The 22,902-nt window shown below is 44.6% G+C and overlaps 1 protein-coding gene across 1 annotated transcript; it reads right to left on the bottom strand.

Annotated features, from left to right (window-relative positions):
- Window positions 1-1,560: 1,560 nt before the first annotated feature.
- On the bottom strand, window positions 1,561-9,297 carry EXO5 (exonuclease 5; the record flags this gene model as incomplete). The annotated part of the gene is made up of 5 exons (XM_081890571.1): window positions 1,561-3,996; window positions 4,922-5,094; window positions 5,845-5,949; window positions 6,829-7,097; window positions 9,056-9,297. 5 exons carry the CDS (start codon window positions 9,295-9,297, stop codon window positions 3,535-3,537), a joined length of 1,251 nt encoding a protein of 416 aa, XP_081746697.1. The 3' UTR covers window positions 1,561-3,534.
- Between the last annotated feature and the right edge of the window lie 13,605 nt (window positions 9,298-22,902).

The following is a 22,902-nucleotide window of genomic DNA, read 5'->3' as shown; positions in this document are numbered from 1 at the left end:
GATGGTGGAGACGCTCCTTCAGGTATACTGGGCCAAGGCCATTTAGGGCTTTAAAGGTCAGCACCAACACTTTGAATTGTGTTCAGAACAACAGAGCAACAAAGAACAGGTCCCATGATATGACATTGGAAGGTGGTGGATTCTTCGTCACTGACGGTTTTTAAACACAGGTTGGGGGGGGGGGCTTGTGTCAGGATTCCTTTAGCTGTGATTCTTCCATTGCAGAGGGTTGGACTAGATGACCTTTGGAGTCCCTTGCAATTCTATGATTCTAAGAGGATAATTCAACAAACACAATCCCCCCCCCCGAATGATTGGCCAATATTGATGTGGACGTTAACAGCAAAAGGAAATGGGGTAGAGGAATGAAAACATTGTCTCATAAACTCCTATGAGTGGTACAATCAAAGAAAATACACACCACCTGAGTCCTTAGGATGAAGTTTGACACACAGATGATAGAGTGCAGCCCAGATGGACATGTTTGCATGGCAACTTAAAGCACACATTGAACGTCTTATGCTGGGGAGAAAGACTTTACATTGTAGATCTTCTTGGGCTCCCAGCAGCCCCAGAAAATTGCCAGCCAGTAAGAGTTGCCGCCGTCATTTCATCCTGCATCTGAATCTGTGGGGGAGTCTGAATTAGAGTTCTCTCCCCCATCCCCATTCTCTACTTCCCATTTCATCTTCGCAAAGCTCCCGTTTGAATCGTGTTTGTCGATCCAATTTTGTTTCCATCAGCAGTGTCTCATACTGCCACCTGGTGGCCCCTCAAGGTCTTGTTCTCACTGGCAGCCGATGCGTTTTTCAGACTTAAATCCAGAGCTTGCATAAAATGGAATGCAATTCCTATACTTGGAAGGAGCCCAGGACCTCCATACATACTGCAGAGACTTGCACCCCAGAGGGGTCACTTTGGTGCTGTCGACACAGCAGAAGCAACGTCGGAGGCAGCAGTTATGAGTTACCAGTCTCTGCGGCCACAGCAGGCGCTGTGATTCTCCAGCGATTTAACTTCACCCCCAGAGGCATACTCCATTGTTTCTCAAGACAAATGGATGCCAACAATAGCAGACTCTGTATTGATACAGGTTGTAGCTCTGGGCTAATCAGGTGCCAGATCAAAGGGGAAGGGGGGCACTAATGTTTGGCATGGTATAACATTCAGTAATGGGAGTGTAGCCAGAAGTAGTTCAGCCAAAACACACCTCTTTCCATTTGCCGTTTCTGAGATTGGAACTTCTTATTTCATATCAGACGCAGATGGCAGAATTGTGTTTGTGTGTGTACACACAGCAGGAGTGGCACAGGGCTTAAGAATATGAACATCTGCTGAACTATGTAAAAGGCTTCAGAATTATAAATATTCACACCCATGCTTTATATATCACAACACTGACTATGATTTTATATACAAAATTAGGGGGTGGGAAAGGAGTGGGAACAGCTGAAAACCCAACAAAAGGGACCTCTTCAGAAAACTCTCTGAGCCACTGAATACTGTTAAGATATCAGCTTTGTTGCGAGAGAGAGGGAGGAGTCTTCAACAGCTGGAAAAAATCATAATCAAATTTTATTCCCAGTATAGCATTTTTTTAAAGAAATTAGAAAAGTGTTCTTGATAGCATATAAGAGTATTTTTTTTAGGGGGGGGAGAAGCTAAAGGAAAAATGCTACATATCAGTTACACAAATACAATATATATATGCACATATAAGTAAATAGATATATAAATAGCCAAGAAATACGTGCTGGATCAATATGAGAAAGGTTACAGAGCACCAGTTTGCATGTAAACAATCAAGGTTCAGCTCAAACATGGGGAGGAACTGAATTCTGCAGAGAAAATTCCATTTACAAGTTCAGTGCGATCAGGTCATTTTCAGGCATCAAGCTGCAGTGCTTCTCTTTTCCCTTTGGTGTAAATACAAGACAAAGTTTGCTCTCGCACCATGAAATGTAGTTGCTCAGGGCTTCTTCTGGAAATCCTAACCAGGCCTAGCCAACACAAAGCGCTGTAGCCAACTAAATTTTACTCACAGCAGACCCTTTAAAACGAATTGGCCCAAGTTCATCATGTCTAGACTTTTCAATAGGTCTACCAGTAGTAGTATTGGCTACAGCCCAGAATCACATTTGCAAAGAATAGGATCATTTGAGACAGAAATCTGCCCCATCGAGAATCCTTGTTGCAAGCATTGGTTCCGAACAGGGTGGGAAATTTTCCATACCACTTCCAAGGCCAGCTGCTCTCCAGGGGAATTGATTGTATAATTGTTTCATTTCATTGGAAAAGCGGGGTTTAAATTATTTTTAAAAACAGAGCATTTGTATCAACACATCCAAGCCAGAAAGGCTGAATACACACACGTCCTTTGGAACAGCCACAAGTACAGATTCCCCTCTTTTCTCGGCACGGTGGTCTGGCTCATGAATGCACTGACAAGCAGTGGAAAGAAAATGGAATGCACCAATAACCAGAAAAGGGGTGAAAGCGGGAGATGGGTGTCTTAGAGGAATATGGGAATAAAGATGGCCTTCTGAACATGGCTGCCACAGGGGCACCAAACATGGGGCACCCTGAGACCTCAGTCCAACCTTCGCCAACCTGGTGCCCTCCAGATGTGCTGGACTACAGCTGCCATCAGTCCCACTGCACCAGAGTGGTACAGGCTGCCTTGTTCCATTTTCCTAGTGGAGGATGCCATATTGCACAAGGAAGCCATTCCAGGGGAAGACATTTTTAGAGCGTGTCAGGCCATTAAAACCTTATTGCTTCTGAGACACTGTCTTTCCCCTTTCTTCTTCTTCTTCTTTCTGCATTAAGGCACGTCAACCACCACAGCTGGCTGCTGCTGAATAGAAGGAAGAGCTTTTTGGAAGCTGATGTAGAAGAACTGGAAACCTGTTTTGAACACCAAAAACTTCCCAATGACCCTGTACAGGAGGCTTGGGCCCCAGCCAATGGGTGAGGGATTGTGGGAGTTGTAGTCCAATATCATTTATAAACTTGGGATATGTAAAGTGCTGGGCTGGATCAGAGATTGGTCCAATAACAATATTACTATTATCCAGAGGTGATGGCCTACAGCTCAGTTCACCCCTAACCAGTGTCCATGCTGCCTGGGGCTGATGGAAACCAGTGTCCAAAAACATCTGGAAGGCCACAGGTTTCCCTCAGCCCTGACCCAGACCAGTGCCGGCTATTAAAACATCTGGTTGGGGGCAGTAGCAGTCATGGTAGTGGGAAAAAGATGCTCTCTTCGAACTGGTGAAGCAAAACTGTGAAGGTGGAAAACTTTGTACCATCAGAACCAGGGTATCCCAAACCTAGGCCTCTAGCTGTTTTGGGGGTACAATTCCCATCAACCCTGACTGCTGGTCTCGATAGCTAGGGATGGTGGGAGTTATAGTCCAAAAACAGCTGGAGACCCAAGTTTGGGAAACCCTGATCTGCACAAAGGGATGGTCCTATGGATCTCTGGAGACTGCGGCCTAGTCTTTTGCCCCCAAAGGTTGGGTCATACCAACGTTACTTGGACCTTTTCCACTGCTCTGCTGGGCTGCCGGCTTTCCCCATCCTCCATTCGCAAATGCCGGCGTAGGCACAATAGCGGCACTTCCAGGCGTCCTCAACATCCACCCCTTGGGAGTCCCGCTGTCCTTTCCAGTAGGCCAAGAAATACCGCACTGCGGCTCCAACCTCATCCTGGTCATAGGCCAAGACCTCCGTGCCAAGTGCGGCACCGGAATCCTGGTGGATGTACTCAATTTGCAAACGGTCAATGGCGGGGATCTCACAGTGTGTCAGGTTGAGGGAGAGCAGCTCCAGGAGGTCGCGGAAGCGGCTCACCGTGAAACCTGACTTCCGGGCTTGATCCTGGACATGAGGGCCAAGCGGCTGCTCGGGCCTCAGGTCGAGTCGCTGGAGGAAACTGTCCGGCGCCAGGCACCCTCGCACCATGGCGTCAAAGAGATACTTATACAGAAAGACCTGGAAATAATACCAACGATGCATATGTTAAGACAACAGATATCTGACAGCCTACTCACAATTCGGGTGTGTTATTTACAAAAGCATTTGCCTGCGCCGGCCTCTCACAAAACAGCAAAGCAGTGTATAGCAACAGAAAATCATTCCAGAGTTCCCTGTGAAAAGGGATTGGCTGTCAAACCACTCTGCAAGCTGTAGCTCTGCAAGGGAGATAGGATTCCTAGCAAGTGGATAGCTCAGCTGATTAGTGCGTGGTGCCGATAACGCCAAGGTGGCAGGTTCAATCCCCGTATGGGACAGCTGCATATCCCTGCTTTGCATGGGATAGGACTAGATGATCCTCAGCTCTACAATCTATGGTCTATCTATGGTCTAAATCTCAGCACTCTAAACAAACTACAGCTCCCAGAATTCTCTGAAGGAAGCCATGTTTGTTGAAATGGGTATCATAGTGCTTTTAAGTGTATGGTGTAGATGTGTCCTGAACTATCCTGACTGGTGGCAGCTCCCCAGTGTCTCAGAAAGGATCTTTCCCAGTACTGGAGGCCAGCCCATTGGCCAAATGGGGCACTGCCCCACAAACCTCAGCTTCTGCTCAGCCAGCCCCCACTTGCCTGCCTTCTCACTAATAACCAGTCCAGGGGTTATCACCTTCCTTCTCCTCCTCTGTCTCTGTGATGCCCTTGCGGAACTCAACAAACTGGCATCAGTTGGCTCTGGCGCCACCTACTGTTGGGCTCCTTTCCTTCCACCCAACCAGTCCCAACGAGTGCCAGCCAGCACTCTTCCTCAGGGATTGAACCTGGGATGTCCTGCGTGCAAAGCAGGAGCTCTGCCACAGGCAGTCACGCAGCACAGCTGCACCTGGCTTGGCAGCTCACAAGCTAGGCAGATGCCTCCAGCAGCCAAGGGCTCACTGGCTCACCTGAAAACGATCCCGCTTTTTCTGTGCTGCCGAGGGCATGGAGGCGTTGTTCCGGGTCTTCAGCTCATTCAGCTCCAGCTCTCCTTTGGGTGTATAACCCAGCTGATCAATGACCCCGACCACAAAGATGTCTTCCAGGACTCCAAACACTGGAAATTCTCGCACGCGGTGACCTGCAGTGAAAGAGGATGCAATATATTAGATCATCATCATTTTATTTCTATGCCGTCTCTCCATAGTCGATACCATGCCTGAGGTGGCTCACAACATGACAAGATTTACACAATTATAAACATAACATCATAAACAATAAATAAAACTCATCAAAAAGGACACAACCAAATGGAAACAATCTCCATATATTTGGAGAATGGAGAATATTTAAGGATTATGGAAAATCATATTGTACCAACCACACCATATTTGCAGAACTTGAGTGATACGTAAACACGACAAATACCGTTTGTGGAGTAGACGGGAACAATATTAAAGAATATAAAACTGTGCGGGGAAAAACAACGACAGTATAAACAGTACAATGAGAATGATTGGAAGACTCGTTTTGTCAGAAGTCTTTTTTATTTAAGTGTTTATTTAAGTATTAATTAGGAATATTAAGTTTTTTTATGCACGTAAATCTGCTTTTCCTTCTTTCGTTTTTCTGTAATTTCTTCTTTTCTTCTTTTTTAATTGTTTTTTCTTTAATTTTCTTTTTGTAGTATGGGATTGTAAATTATTTGTAAGTTCTTTGTATTTAATTAAAATTAATAAAGGTTATTAAAAAAGGAAACAATCTCCATATAAATCACAAGACCAAAAATCAAAGATACAACATCAATATCAATATCAACATATCTATATACTGTATAGTATAGCTCCAGAGTAATGTGGGCGGCTCATTGACTCAAGGGAAGCCCCCATACCTGCCTGCAGCACCGAAAGCATCCCCAGAAGATTCAGCACTTTTATCGCCCAGGAATCTTCTCGACTTGTGGTGCTGACCGTCACCAGGTCATGGTCTTCCAGCTCTGTGTTGAAAACAAGGACAGGGGAAAAGAAAGATGAGCCCAGTAGATGCTGGTCCATGTGGGAAAGTGGGGTACTGCCCCATCAACTTCCATCTTTTTTCACTACACCGGACTCCTTACTAGTGGGGTAGGAGAGCTAAAAAGAATTCACCTCTGGCAACCAATGCCCCCCTCTGGTTTCAGATAGGATGTGGGGAGACGAGTCTAAAAAGCCCAGGACACAAATTTCCACAGTCCTCTAGTGCAGTGTTTCCCAACCTTGGGTCTCCAGCTGCTGTTGGACTACAATTCCCATCATCCCTGACCATTGGTCTTGCTAGCAAGGGATGATGGGAGTTGTAGTCCAAAAACAGCTGGAGACCCAAGGTTGGGAAACACTGCTCTAGTGGCTCATTCACCAGAAGTAGTGTATTGAGCGTTAACTCTTGAAATGTGCACTCGATTCTGTCCAAACTAAGCCTCTTAATGTGCATTGTGGTCTTCATTCAGAATCAAGTGTACAGTTCCAGAGTTAACACCCAGTTAACACACCACCCAGGCTTGCAACCTGGGGAGGTCACCTGGATGAGGTTTGACTTCACCCCTGGAGGTGTACTCCATTGTCTCTCGAGACAGATGCCAACAAGACCTCCACTGTGAGATGCATTATGTCCCTGAACACCAATCGCTGGGAACCGCAGAAGGGGAGAATTATATTTTCCTTGGGTCCTGCTTGCAGGCTTTCCGCAAGCGTCTGGTTGGCCACTGTTTGAACAGGATGCTGGACTAATGGGCCATCGGCCTGATCCACTAGGCTCCCTTTAAGTTCTCAATCAGAACTTGGTGCTGTAGAAAAACATGTTTTGAAGAAGCAGGGAATGGACTGCAAAGCACCCTTACCTCTGGCGAGGTGGATGCTCTTTCCTGTGTTCAACAGCACAATATTTTCAGGAGGCGTCAGGTCTGGACGCTCTCGCCTGTAAACCATTTGCTGTTCGCACCACACCTGCGCCGATATATCCGTGACCGAAAGGTAACGCAGGTGGAAGATTTCAAGCGGCACATGCGATCTCTTTCTTTTCGCTGTTTCAAGCACGTTCCCTTTCGCCACATCACCACCCTCAGGTTCTGTAGGAGGGCCAAGGGAACAACTTGGCTTTTCGGAATCCCTGGTTGAATGAAAGACAAGGTTATTTAAAAAGTCATTACAGTGGTATCTAGGGTTAAAAACTTAATTCGTTAATGCGGCCTCCTCCTGCCGCCGTGCCACCGGAGCACGATTTCTGAAGTGTCTGTAACCTGAGGTACCACTGCACTATGTTTACTTGCCAAGTTATATTTTGTTACATATCTAAGGAAACCAATAATACAGTGGTACCTCAGGTTACATACGCTTCAGGTTACAGACTCTGCTAACCCAGAAATAGTACCTCGGGTTAAGAACTTTGCTTCAGGATGAGAACAGAAATCGTGCTCCGGTGGCGTGGCGGCAGCAGGAGGCCCTGTTAGCTAAAGTGGTACCTCAGATTAAGAACAGTTTCAAGTTAAGAACGGACCCCCAGAACGAATTAAGTTCTTAACCTGAGGTACCACTGTATCTGTCCCCACCCCTGCAAGCATTATCTATTTATTTCATTTCCTCTGAGGAGTTCAGGGCGGTGTACGTACTTCTCCCTATTTTACCCTCACAACAACCCAGTAAGGAAGGTTTGGCTGAGAGGCAGCGACTGGCCCAAGGTCACTACATGAGCTTTGTGGCTGAGTGAGGATTTGAACCCTGGTCTCCCAAGGTCTTGGTCCAGAACTCTAACCACTATACCACCCTGGATTTTCCCCAGCTGCCAGCAACAAGGCAAGTCTTTATAATATTCATATTCAGCTCCTCCTATGTTATTCTGCCATCATTGTGCAGAAGCACCCATCAACAACAAGGTCATCTTCTGCTAAAGTAAGTATGCTTGGTCAAATCCAGGTTTTAGTAATGTGTCTGACAGCATATTTTGTCAATCCTTTTCACTAGTATAAAAAATAAATAGACCCCTGGTGGCATAAAAGGCATTCGTCCCCCCCCTTCCTTTCAGCACCATTACATTGTGGGTTATCTTCTAAGTGACACCCAACCTCCATGCATTTTTATACCAAATGTCTATTTCCAAACTCAACCGATAGTCTTGCTGCAGCAAGCAAAAGTATCAGCTTGCCTTACCAAATGTAGACCTTTCGAAGAGTTATAAAGTACCCTCAGCTGTGGGGTAAAATCAAGTTGTTCTTGTGTAATGGTCACTTCTTCAGATACGATGGACTTCCATTTCATGCGGCTCAATGTGATGCCTTCCATGGTTCTAGATTCAGGTAGGTAGCTGTGTTGGTCTGACGCAGTAGAAATATATATATATATATATAATTTAAAAATGTCCAGCAGCACCTTAGAGACCAACTAAGTTTGTTCTTGGTATGAGCTATCATGTGCATGCACACTTCTTCAGATACAGTGGTACCTCGGGTTAAGAACTTAATTCGTTCTGTAGGTCTGTTCTTAACCTGAAACTGCCCTTAACCTGAAGCACCACTTTAGCTGATGGGGCCTCCTGCTGCTGCTGTGCCGCCAGAACACGATTTCTGTTCTCATTTGAAGCAAAGTTCTTAACCCGAGGTAGTATTTCTGGGTTAGCGGAGTCTGTAACCTGAAGAGTATGTAACTCGAGGTACCACTGTACCTGAATACACGAAAGCTCATACCAAGAACAAACTTAGTTGGTCTCTAAGGTGCTCCTGGACTTTTAATTTTTTTAAATATATATTTCAACTGCGTCAGACCAACAAGCCTACCTACCTGATTCTTGTGTAATATTAGACATACCTCAGTTGGTTAAAGAATGGTGCTGACGATGCCAAGGTTGCAGGTTCGATCCCCGTATGGAACAGCTGCATGTTCCTGCGTTGCCAGAGGGTTGGACTAGATGATCCTCAGGGAGCCTTCCGACCCTACAATTTTATGAGTCTATGACACTACCCCCCGCCCCAAGCAAACCTCGTGGAGACCCGGCGGGAGCGGGTGGTAGTTTTGGAATTGCAGATGCGGAGCTTGTCAGACACAAAATGCAGGGGGAGGAAGGCGCCTGCTTACCCAGCCTCTGGCTCCTCGATTTGCAGGAATTCGGAGTCGCTCAGATCGGAGAAGCCAGACGCCGCTTCAGCTTCCTCCAATCCGGAGTCACGCCCGGACATGACTTTTTTCCCGGGCTTGCCGCCGCTGCTATTGCAAAACAGCCATTCTTCGCCGCGGAAGCACCTGGGAGGCGGAGGCGGTGACGTAGCTCGAGGGATCCCCTCCCTCCCATTCAGTAAGAAGCGGCGGCTCTTAGCCATAGATTTAGGAAGGAAATGTAGAGCAGTGCACTCTCCCCGTACTCCGGAGACTACTACAGCCTTTACAATTTCTTAATAAGAGTGTTTTTTGCTGTTGATCCAGTGCTTTTTATTGCTGGGGGGACGCAGGGGTACCTCCTAAACACTTTGTGAATCTAAGTTTGGTTTCATTGCGCGGCAGTATTTCAATGTGAGTAGGAAAATGAGAGTACCCTTAAAAATATATAAGAAAAAAAGCACTGAGTTGATCTATCAGGGGTTGAAGGGATGCTGGGGAACAGATCCCGCAAGACTGAAGATTTTTAAGAGTTGCAGGAGAAAACAATCTTGTTCCCTCTTCCCATCTGACAGATCTTTAGGAATTTGAAGACGGCTATCCTATCTCCTCTGTCTCCTCTTCCCCAGACGAAAACCTTCCCAACTCCTTCAACTGTTTCTCATAAGGTTTGGTTTCATAGCTAGTGTTGCTTTGTTGTTGTTTTTTTGTATCAGCTTAAGGCAAGAAAAAAAAAAATAATACCATCAAACGTTACCAAGAAGATGTCCCACTTTTCAACGAAGGAATGTCAGTCTGAACTGTATCTCTGCGTTCTTGGAGGCGGCGCACTTTGCTGGCTTGGCGGATTTGCATATTCTTTTGAATGGTGATTTCCTCCAATGCGAACTGTTTCCGAGCCCCGCAAAAGAGAACCCCCGCTTCCCAGGGAACCAGAGTATCGATGCAGTTTTAAGAGAAGGTTATAAAATAAATGGAGGATTTCTCTACTGTTATTAGCGGGAAGCCCAGTTGGTGGAGGAAAAAAAGTGTATTTTATCTTTTACAGTAGGCTAGTTTCTACTAGGGCTGTGCACGCACGGACCCCTCCCCCCAAAAGCCCTCTGACCCCCAGATTGGGCCAGTTTAGCCTTGTGCTGCCCTGGGGTCCTCCCACGCCACCCCACACCCACCCCGGAAGGAATTCCAGGATGGGGCTAGGGGTGGGTGGGTGTGTTTTAAGCCCTCTTTAACATAAAGTAAAAACAGGGATTTAAAAAAATGTTGGGCTGCATGCCTTGGCACTGCACAGGATCAGAACCTCCTTTTCGTTAGGTTGATTTGATTACCTGTTTATAAATATTAGAAGTAAGTTTTTTTAAGTATGGAGATAAGGTAAATAGGGTGATTTAGAAATGCTAAAATAAAAGTGATTACATAGGGAAGTCAGCCGAGGAGGACAGGAGGAAGTCAAAGCTCAATTTGAGCAAAGATATATGTGATGAAGAAATTTTATTTGGTTGTTATAAAGGAAAAAATAAAAAAATTAATAAATATCTATATACACAGTATTTTAAAAAGATCAGAACCTCTTGCATACCAGCTGATAACCGAGAGGATCTGATCCTGCACCCTGCAGGTCACTTGCTCCTTCACCATCTGCATCGCCAACCAGCTTGACAGGATCCGATTCCGTGTTTAACCTTGAGTCGAAAGGCGTTCAGACCACTAAACCACACTGGCTCTCTTCTTGGTAGGAAATAGTTCTGCAGTCCTAGCTACCTATTTAGATAGAGAAACAAAGAAGCCATGCTTGCCTATTTGTACTCACAAGGAGAACAGTCTCACCCCAAGGCCCAGAGAAAGAAGCTTCCTCATGTAGAACAGATGTCCCTATTTTCATCTAAGGAATGTGGGAGGGTATGCAAACCATACCAGTGTTTAGTCTCCTCGCCCACCTCCCCAATACGGAGCTCAAAGGGAGGTCCACGTTATCAGACCCTCCAAGTGTCCCTGTTTTCCAGGGACATCCCTGATTTAGAGGCACTGTCCCAGTTTCTGATTTGATCCCAGAATGTCCCGGTTTTCCTTAGGATGTCCCTATTTTCATTGGAGAAATGTTGGAGGGTACGGACTTATCCGACCCCCGAACCATCTGAAGGCAATCCTGTATAGAGGAGGGTCCCCCCCTCAATGTTTAACGTTTCATTATGTTTTTATATATATGTTGGATGCTGCCCAGAGTGGCTGGGGCAACCCAGTAACATGTGTGGGGTATAATAGTAAAACTATCATTATGGAATGGGATGTCCCTATTTTCATCGGAGAAATGTTGGAGGGTATGCGTTACGACTGTCTATAGAGGGTGGCGCTGAGGACTAAGCCACTGAGCCTCTTGGGCTTGCCAATCAGAAAGTTGGTGGTTCGAATCCTTGCAACGGGGTGAGCTCCAGTCGCTCTGTCCCAGCTCCTGCCAACCTAGCAGTTCGAAAGCACACCAGTGCAAGTAGATAAATAGGTACCGCTCCGGCGGGAAGGTAAGCGGCATTTCCGTGTGCTGCTCTGGTTCACCAGAAGCGGCTTAGTCATGCTGGCCACATGACCAGGAAAGCTGTCTGTGGACCAACGCTGGCTCCCTTGGCCTGAAAAGCGAGATGAGCGCTGCAACCCCATAGTTGCCTTTGACTGGACTTAACCGTCCAGGGGTCCTTTACCTTTTTTACCTTTATGACTGTCTAGTAAGGCGTGTTGGATTTTTTCACTTTCCAATTCCTAAAACTAAGGAGTGTGTTATGTACTGAGTTGAATAGGATCCAAAAGGCAGCAGTCTGATTGGTCCTAGAACAAAAGAACTCAGAATGCAGCAGTCTGATTGGTCCTAGAACAATAGGACCCAGAATGCAGCGGTCTGATTGGTCACAGGAGCCACCCAATCCAGCTCCAGGTGGAAGTGAATCCGCAACCTGATTGGCCTACAGGAGAACCCCGGAATTAGCCAATCACCTGGGGCCCTGGGGCGTTTGCCCTCCTAGGTGTGTGACATCATACTGCATCATAAGGAATGGGTTAACTAAGTGTAAAATGATTAACCAATAGGAACCCAAGGGGAGGAGTTAGAGTTGTTAAAAAGAGTCTGGAGTTAGAGAAGGGAGAGGGAGGATAAGTATGTGGGTTGGGCTAGTTTGATGTGAGAATCTGTTAAGAAGAGTCAGTTAAACAGTTGGGATAATCAGTTAGAAGGTATTAGGAAGGTATAGGCTGGTAAGGAAACTAAGGTTAAGAAACTGACAAGAAAAATGATCTGAAACCATAAGCTTGTTAATGCTTATAAAATAAACTTGTTTATTTGGATTAATGTTAACAACTGTCTGGACTCAGTGTGTACCCAAGAGAAATGGGTTGGTGGCAGCGGGGAAGCGAACACAGTGGTGGCACAGGGATCAATAGACCGTCAAACATCCGGGGACCCTTTGTGATCGCCACAGGCCCATTGTGTAGATAATGTATATATTTTTTTTTTAACATAATTTTTATTAAGTTTATAATATACAAAATTCAAATTCCAAATACATGTTTCCATAAATCTAGTGGACTCCCCCCCTCTTCCGGACTCTGCATTCTCTGTAAAACCAAAACCTCAGCAATTTGTTGACTTATTTTAAACATAATAATATATCTTCCATTTTATCGTGATATCTGGTCTCTAGACATTTCAATCCGAACCCATTAATTTTTAGTTTCAACACAATAAAATTATTTCATTACACCACTTCTGTCTTGTTGTGCCTTATTTACCAATTCAAAGATTTACCGATACTGAAGCTATAATTTCCTAGAGAGAAGCATTTTTTAACATTCATACAATTTATAATGCTTTTTCAAATAGTCCTTAAATTTTTCCCAAACTTCCTCCGTTTCTTCTTCTCCCGAGTCTCGAATTCTGCCAGTCATTTCAGCCAGTTCCATATAATCCATCAGCTGCGTCTGCCATTCTTCCAGTGTGGGTAGATTTTGTGTCTTCCAGTGCTTTGCCATCAAGATCCTTGCTGCTGTAGTAGCGTACATAAAAAAAGTTCTATCTTTCTTAGCCACCCTCTGGTCTACCATGCCCAGGAGGAAGGCCTCCGGTTTCTTGGGTAAGGTAAGTCTAAGCACCTTTTTTAGTTCATTATGTATCATCTCCCAGAAGGCCTTCACCTTCGGGCAGGTCCACCAGAGGTGTAGAAATGTCCCTTCCTCCTCTTTACATTTCCAACATTTATTATCAGACAGGTGATATATCTTTGCAAGCTTGACTGGGGTCATGTACCACCGGTATGTCATTTTCATAATATTTTCCTTCAAGGCACTACATGCCGTGAATTTCATTCCGGTGTTCCATAACCTTTCCCAGTCTTCAAACATAATGTTGTGCCCCAAGTCCTGCGCCCACTTTATCATGGAGGGTTTAACAATCTCATCCTGTGTATTCCATTTAAGCAGCAAGTTGTACATTCTCGAAATTAACTTAGATTTTGGCTCAAGCAACTCTGTCTCTAGTTTCGATTTTTCCTCCTGGAAACCCACTTTTTTGTCCGCTTTAAAAACTTCCTGGATTTGAGCATAATGCAACCAATCTCGCACCTTGTTTTTTAACTTTTCCATACTCTGCAACCTCCATTTATCTCCAATTTTTTCAATTATTTCCCAATATTTAGGCCAGTGGGCCTCCATATTGAGTCTTTTACGTGCTTTGGCCTCCATCGGTGAGAGCCACCTCGGAGTTTTACTCTCCAATAAGTCTTTATATTTTGACCAGACCATAAAAATTGCCCTTCTGACAATATGGTTTTTAAACGATTTATGAACTTTAACCTTGTCGTACCACAAATATGCATGCCACCCAAAAGCATTATCAAATCCCTCCAGGTCGAGGACCTCGGTGTTCTCCAACAAAATCCAATCCTTCAACCAGCAGAGGGCTGCAGATTCATAATATAACTTCAAGTCCGGCAGGGCAAACCCCCCTCTTTCTTTCGCATCTGTTAGTATTTTAAACTTTATTCGGGGCTTTTTGCCCTGCCAGACAAATTTAGACATATCCCTCTGCCATTTTCCAAAACATTCCACCTTATCCACGATCTGGAGGGCCTGAAACAAAAATAGCATTTTCGGCAATACATTCATCTTTATAGCAGCTATTCTACCCAACAAGGAAAGTTTCAGTTTTGACCATGTTTCCAAGTCTCTTTTGATCTCTGACCAACATTTCTCATAATTGTCCTTAAACAAATTCAAATTTTTGGAGGTCAGGTACACCCCTAAGTACTTTACTTTTTTAACCACATTTAGTTCTGTTTCTTTTCTGAACTCCTCTATTTCAGTAGTTGTCAAGTTTTTTGCTAAAACTTTAGTTTTTTGTTTATTCAACTTGAATCCCGCCACCCGACCAAAGTCAGAAATTAATTCTAACGCTCTTTTAGTACTAGAGGCTGGCTCCTGTAATGTTAATACCAAGTCATCTGCAAATGCTTTCAGTTTATATTGTTTCTCTCCGACCACAATTCCCTGTGCCAACCGGTCATTTCTAGTCATATTCAATAGCACCTCCAGGACCGAAATAAACAACAGAGGAGATAGAGGGCACCCCTGTCGTGTCCCTTTTTCAATTTTGAACTCCTCTGTCACCACGTTGTTTACTATCAATTTAGCTTTTTGTTCTGAATAAATTGCTTCTATTCCGTTTTCAAACCCCCGCCCTACTCCCATCCTTTCCAAATTTTTCTTCATAAACATCCAAGAAATGTTATCAAAGGCTTTCTCCGCATCAATAAAGATCAACACCGCTCTTGTATTTGAGTTAATCTGTAAAAATTCCAAAATGTCAATGATGTTTCTTGTGTTATCAAATAAATGTCTACCAGGGAGAAAGCCTGCTTGGTCCTTATGAATCACTTCATTTAATACTTTCTTAAACCTACTTGCCAAAATGTCAGCAAAAATTTTGTAATCCACATTTAGGAATGAGATAGGACGGTAGTTTTTAAGTTGAGTTTTTTCAGTTTCTGATTTTGGTATCAACGTGATGAAAGCTTCTTTCCACGTTTCCGGTGCCTTCCTCCCCTCCATAATCTGGTTACAAACTTCCAACAATGGTTGTATCAATGAATCCTTCAATGCCTTGTAATATTTGGAAGTAAGTCCATCAGGTCCCGGAGACTTGCCCAGTTGGAGGTTCTGAATGGCGCATTCAATTTCTTGGATTGTAATATTACAGTTCAGGGTTGCTCTCATTTCCTGGGGTATTTTTTGTAATCCATTAGTTGTGACAAATTGGTCCACCTCCGAGCCTTTTTGTGGCCTTTGTGAATAAAGTTCTTTGAAATATCTCTGGAAACACTTTCTAATTTCCTCGGGTTTCTGAACCATTCTCCCTTCAATCTCTAGATTTGTAACTGTGTTAAGCTTTTGTCTCTTTTTCAACTGCCAAGCCAACAACTTCCCGCACTTGTTAGCAGATTCAAAGGATCTTTGTTTCATTTGTTTAATTTTCCATTCCACCTCTTGATTTATCAGTTTCGAATATTGTGCCTGGAAAAACTTCACTTCTCTCAATACTTCCTTTGATTTAGGCCTGGATCTCAGTTTTTTCTCTCCTTCTCTTATTTTCTCCAAAATCTTCTCCTTCTTTTCATTCCAGAGCCTTTTTTTAATCGTGTTCTGCTGTATTAGAAACCCTCTCATAACTGCTTTACTTGCGTCCCAGATTGTTCTTTTTTCCACATTTGTCTTTAAGTTTATTTCAAAATAATCCTTTAAAACTTTTTGGGCCTTCTTAACAATCTCCTGATCTCTTAACAAAGCGTCATTCATTCTCCATCTGAAAGATCCGGTTGTATTTAATCTCAATTCCATTCTCAAAGCGTTGTGGTCGGAGCAGGTTTTTGGGCAGATTTCCACTTTTCTGGTCTTAGGTGCCAGCCCTCTAGTTATCCATATTTGGTCGATTCGCGTCCATGTCATGTGGGCCTCAGAAAAGAAAGTTCCTTCTTTCCCTAGAGGGTTCTTGATCCTCCATATGTCAATCAAATCCAAATTGTCAGTCATTTCGAAAAAGGTTTTTGGTAGTCTGCCGTCTTTCATTATATTAGCACTTTGCGACTTATCCATATTCACTGAGGCGACTCCGTTCATATCTCCCAACATGATAATGTTGTTGTAATCCAAATAGTCCAGCATAGTCTCATGCAGCTTCTTAAAAAATTCCGATTTTCCATCATTTGGGGCGTATATTCCTAGAATTAAAAACTTTTCTCCTTGTGTCTGAATTTCAATTGCCAAAATTCTACCCTGTTCATCTTTGAATACGAATTTTGGTGACAAGTTCTCCTTTGCATATATCACCACTCCTCTTTTCTTAACTTTGTCCGATGAGATAAATTCTTGGCCTAGCCTTTTGTTAATTAACACTTTTCTGTGGAGTCTTGTCACATGTGTTTCTTGCAGGCAAATAATGTCCAATTGTTCTTTTTTCAAAATATGAAATACTTTTCTCCGTTTTTCTGGAGAATTCCCGCCATTTATGTTCCAACTAAGAAGCTGCAGAGACATCCTGGTCTACTTCTTAAATATCACAGTTGGGTATCTAATTTGTCCTCCGTTCCCGAAGGCTGTGGTGCCGGTCCGCCTCCAGATGGTACGGGTCTTGGTGGTAATCCCGGTGGTGGAGGCCAGGAATCTACAGCTCTCTTTTGGAGGTCCTCCTCGTTGTCGTGTAGGAACTTCTGGTGGTCCTCTGGTGTTTTAATTCTTACCTTCTTTCCTTTATAAGTGAATGATAGACCTTGAGGAAATTCCCACCTGTAAGGGATTGCGTTGTACCTTAACAATTTAGCCAAGTCTGTATATGAGGCTCTAAGGTCCAGCAGATATTTAGGAATGTCTCTATAAATTTCTGCCCTTTTGCCTTCAACTTCCAGAGATTTTTTAAAATGTTGGCCTAATATCTTGTCTCTTTCCTCTCTTGTTCTCAAACAAACCAAACAGTCTCTGGACTTGTCTTTCTTAACCGATCTTCCCAATCTGAAGGCCGTCACAATTTTAAAGTCTTTATCTTCCTCAACCCCCCAAAATTTAGAAAACAACTGCGTCAAAAATTCCTCTAGGTTGCCCTGCTCCAGGTCTGGGACGGCCCTCAGCCTAAGATTACATTCCTTACTTTTCAGTTCCACCATTGACAGGTAGGCTTGCTGTTCTCCTACCTGTCTTTTCAGAGGTCTTACTTCCCCTTTGATCTCCTCCACCTTTTTGCACACTTGCTCAGCTTTTTGATTGGCTTCCGCAGCTAATTTGTAGTTCTCCGCCGTAGCTCCTTGCAATTTCTCAATAGCCTGAGTATGCTGGGAAACCTGATCTGTTAACTTGCTGATAGTAGATGTAGCTCTGTCAATTTTAGATGACTGATCGTCCACCTTCTTATTCAAAAGTGCCAGTTGTTCCAAAATTTGTTTCAAGACTAGATCAGTTCCTCCAGTTGCCATATCTTCTGTTGCAAGCGTTTCAACTTCTTCCTCCTGCGCCGTCAGCACAGTTGGTACCGAAGATCTGCGTTGATGAGTCAACGTTGTTTGAACAAGCTGCCCAGCTCTCTTATCTTTTTTCTTTTCTTTAGCTTCCTCAGCTAAAGCTTCCTTAGCTTTAGATGCTCTTGTTTTCCCTGGGCCACTCATTCCCCAGCTGCCTCTGTTCAAGGTCAAATAGTCTTTCAATCCATGAGAAAGGCAAGTCCAGAATGTAAACAATTAAACCACAAAAAATCCCAATAAGGTACAGTTCCCAGACCTCTATGTCTCCGCAAATCCACTAGGGGGGGTTTTCATAAGAAAGAAAGTTTCTTTTCCACCATCAAAGTTCCTATTTCAACTTTTATAGTCCCCAAGTTCGAAAAGGAGGCTTTCAGATAGTTCTGTTTCAAAATAGTGCCACAAGGTAGCAGAAAGGTTCCAATATCAGTATTAAAGCGATAGTGTATCCATCAATGCAACAATTTGTACTTAAGAAAAAGTTTCAGCAGCCTGACAGTACTCCTTTGCAACACTGGCAGTCCGATAGCTCGGTTATCTCCTTCAATTCCACGTCTCTTCACAATAGGGGGAAGATTCCTTAGCGCAATAAACCAAAAGATTTAATCCTTCAATCTTTTTAATTTCTAGAAGAACACAGTCTGTTAATGCCCCTTCATACTAATTTCAAAGTCTCTTTTGAGCGCTTCAGCCCACATCAGGTTCTTTGCTTTGCTCTGATTAGCAGGACCGGGAGACGGACTTCCTGTTACTCGCCTCCCGTTTTCAGCCGAATTAAATGAATTTAAGTCAATCTTTAGTCAATCTTTAGTACCCCTTACTCACGGGTAAATTGCAGCCAATTCCGATGATTTTCAAGAAGAAAGGTCGACGCTCATCAGCAACAGCAGCGCGGCTTCACTTCCGCGAAAAGAGCGATGAACTCACAGCGCCGCTCCCCCTTTCACGTTCCGGAGCCTCTTACGAGGTCCCTTCCTCGTTTCTGGGGGGGCTTCTGGCACCCGCCGAGTCCCACGGCCGCAGGCTCGCTCTGCCTACGGTTTGTCTTAATGGGTCTCCGCTTTGCCGCAGCGGACGACCCTTTTTCGCGGAGCCCCTCTTCACACAGTAAAGAGGACCGCCATTGCCGTTTTGCGCCGCCTCCGGAAGTCCCGTGTAGATAATGTATATAAAGCAGATGTTCTGGGGGAACTTCCATCCCTCCTCACCACTATGAGCTGAGTAAAGAGCATGAAATCCACTCTCGACTCTGAGTATATTTCAGAGTGCTACATATTCTAGCCAGTCAAAAGCAATCAAGGTGGTGCAAACCAGGGCAGCAATTGGGATCTCCTTGGGAGAAGGAGTGTGACATGGCGAGAGCACTGAGAGCCAGATACAATCACTGCATCCGGCCCCCCAAGCCTGAAGTAACAGAAGATGGAGTGTGCTTGCTCTACACTGCTGTGTGACATGTGTTAAGGGGAACGGAAGAACAAAGCATGCCAATTATGAACAGCAAAGCGGGGAGAGGAACCCACACGAAGCTTTTGTACCAGCGGAACTCAAAGTGAAAACAAATATTCCCGCAGATGTCGCTGCTGTCCCTGCTCACTTCCCTTAGGTATTAATCTTCCCAGCGGGGAACAAAGATGTGAAGTGTAATCATCCCCGTAATAGGAATTATTAGCTATTTATCTCTGTTGAAGCCCGCCAAGATGTATAAATGGTTTTCCTGTCGCCATGGTTATTTATTAAACCACTTCACAGGAGGAAAGGCAGAGACAAATTAGAGCTGTCATATTTGGGGAAGTCTCTTTCTCTCTCACACACACACACACATACACACACACACAGACACTCCCCAACGGTTGATTAAGTACCAGAGAATCGGAGTTTGTCAAGTGAGCAGGTGTCAAAGCATCTTTCGCTGTGCAAATACAGCAGGTACATTGCCCCAGCCTGGTGGGGGTAAAATACAAAATGGCCGCACCCAAAAGAGTTCCTCACAGTTAAAAACAAGGGAACACCCCAGCCATGCATTTGAAAATACGTTATTCCAATGTATTTTCAATGCAAAGGAAACATAATCGGGGTGGGGGAACCATGATCTATTACATAATATTTGTGCACTCAAAACAGCAATAATCATAAATACTGACTGAATTTGCTGGATTGATTTCCGTTCTGGACATGGGATGATTAAGCAAACGTTGGGCAATTTCCACTCCTTTTTTCTGTTTCTGTCCAAATTCTCCAGCATGTCTACTCTGAGCCACAAGGCCTCTCCCCCGAGCTGTATATGATTTATGGTGCGTCAGTTTTCGCTCCATAAATCACGGGACTTGTAGTTTTCTGCCCCTTGAGGACTTGTTGAGTTTTTGTCTGGAACATGGCAGAAGCACAATTAATCTTGAGTGGAGGGTGTCTGTAGGGCCTCAGATATTCACACAGCAGATCTTGAGGAGGATGCTAAGACCCTGGAAATTCGTGGCACAGATCTAGAAACTTTCCTCTTATCCAATGTCCATGGGTTCGATGCCATCTGGAACCCACAGCACGTTGTATTGATATCGTTGATTCTGCCGTTGTCAGCATGCACATCAAATTAATTGCTTAATTAATAACAGCAGAAGCCACCCCCCTCCCCATACTGCTGCCGTTTTATTTTAATTTTTCAAGCTTATCCATGTTGGCAGAGCAATTGCGCTGCGCTATCAGAGTTGCTGATAAGGCCCTTTGTGCCTTTAATGAGTGTCCCTAACCGGGTGAACTTCAAAACCCAGCCAAATATGTTTGAAGAAGTTCAGCACTTGCATCTAGCAGAACGAAACCTGGAAACTGTCAGGTTCTCCGTTAATTACAGGGAGAAATTGGGAGAGGGGAATGTGAAGTGGCTGTCTCATTGTCAGATGATTATCAGCATGGAAATCTGCACATATTAATTTCCTGGGCCTTTTCTACAGAGACCAGCATCATAAAAACAAACATCTATGCTCATCCAGCCATGAAACAAAGGCTGTGTAAACAACAACAATAATAATATTGTTTATACCTCACCCATCTGGCTGGGTTTCCCCAGTCACTCTGGGTGGCTTACAGCATATATAAAGTAAAGGTAAAGGGACCCCTGACCATTAGGTCCAGTCGTGGCCGACTCTGGGGTTGCGGAGCTCATCTCGCTTTACTGGCCGAGGGAGCCGGCATACAGCTTCCGGGTCATGTGGCCAGCATGACTAAGCTGCTTCTGGCGAACCAGAGCAGCACACGGAAATGCCGTTTACCTTCCTGCCGGAGCGGTACCTATTTATCTACTTGCACTTTGATGTTCTTTCAAACTGCTAGGTTGGCAGGAGCTGGGACCGAGCAACGGGAGCTCACCCCGTCGCAGGGATTTGAACCGCCGACCTTCTGATCGGCAAGTCCTAGGCTCTGTGGTTTAACCCACATCGCCACCCGCGTCCCTTACAGCATATATAAAACATAGTAAAATATCGAACATAAAAAGCTTCCCAATACGAGGCTGCCTTCAGATTTCTAAAAGTTATGTAGTTCTTTGTCTCCTTAACATCTCAATTTGTATTGTATTGTTTTATGCACTGTAGTTTGCCGTGGTTTTATTGATTGTAGCTTAAAAATTATTTATTGTAATTGTTAAGAGTAATTTTTATAAGCTGATATTTAATATCATTCTATACTATTGTAATGATTGCTGAATGTTACTTGATTTGATGTAGGCTGCTTATTTTAAAGTTATGTTTTATTATCACATTTTTGTATTGCATTAGATTGTTATAAGGTGTACGTTCTTTGTTTCTTCAGCTTGTAAACCTCCTTGGGTATTGTAAGATAGAAAGATGGTATACAAATTAAAAGTGATGATGATGATGATGATGATGAAGAGAAGTGTGGGGGGGTGAGTCTTTTGCCACATCATCCTTAGAAGGAGAACGTCAGGAGGGCTGTGTCTAAGAGACAGTGTTGTAGATAAAGAGACACAGAGAGGCATAACTTTCTTTGTGCAATGAATCCAAAGTTTTTTTTTGGGGGGTGTCCCCAGGAACCTGTTGGAGAGGAAATATTTGTTGGGATGGTAATGTTTCGAGCTCTACATTTGCAAGCTTTTTTGCGGAGAAAGTCCTGTTGCTCCGCAATGACCTCCCTGCCAATTTAGATACAGTGACTGAACTGGAGGCCCCTCGACTGACTTCAGGTCCAGTGTTGGACCATTTCGATCGGATACTCCCTACTGATGTGGATAGATTCCTCCAAGTTGGTAGGCCCACCACCTGCCTCCTTGATCCGTGCCCATCTTGGCTGATTAGGGAGTGTCCAGATGTTGCGCGGACCCCCCTGGTTGAAATTATCAATTTGTCCCTTGACACGGGGACATTCCCAGGGGAACTGAAGGAAGCAGTGGTGTGTCCACTCTTAAAGAAAACTTCATTATATCACTTAGACCTATCCAATTACCGCCCAGTTTCAAATCTTCCATACCTGGGTAAGGTAATTGAGAGAGCGGTTCCTGAACAGCTTGGTAGGTTTCTGGAGGAAACATCGGGATTAGATCCATTTCAGTCCGGTTTCCGTCCTGGTTTTGGGACGGAGACGGCTCTGGTTGCCCTAACAGATGATCTCCGTAGACAACTGGATCGAGGCGGGTCAGGACTGCTGATCCTTTTAGATTTGTTAGCAGCCTTTGACATGGTCGATCATGATCTTCTGGACTACCGCCTCGCAGACGTGGGGATACAGGGCATAGCCCATAACTGGTTGTGCTCTTTTATCTCTGGTCGGGGACAGAGGGTGGCACTAGGGAGGGAAATGTCGTCGTGCCACTCCTTGGTGTGTGGAGTGCCGCAGAGCACAATTCTCTCCCCGATGCTTTTTAACATCTTTATGCGCCCCCTTGCCCAGATTATCCGGAGCTTTGGGCTGGGCTGTCACCAATATGCTGATGACACTCAGCTCTATCTGCTGATGGATGGCCACACCGACTCGGCCCTGAACACACTGACCAGATGCTTGGAAGCTGTGGCTGGATGGTTTCGTGGGAGCCGATTGAAACTAAATCCTTTGAAGACAGAGGTCCTATGGCTAGGTCGGGATGGCATGGGGATGAGGGACCAACTCCCTTCTCTTGCGGGGGCCCAATTAGTGCCATTGCCTTCCGTTAAGAGTTTGGGTGTAATCCTTGACGCCTCCCTTTCCATGGAGGCGCAAGTTACAGCAACAGCCAAGGTGACATTTTTCCATCTTCACCGCATCAAGCAGTTGGTCCCTTACCTTTCCCGCCCCGACCTGGCCACA

The sequence above is a fragment of the Podarcis melisellensis genome, assembly GCF_964234715.1.
Source record: "Podarcis melisellensis genome assembly, chromosome: 15".
Taxonomy (NCBI): Eukaryota; Metazoa; Chordata; class Lepidosauria; order Squamata; family Lacertidae; genus Podarcis; species Podarcis melisellensis.
Note: the sequence above shows the minus strand (reverse complement) of the source record. Positions and strands in the feature narration are given on the sequence as shown.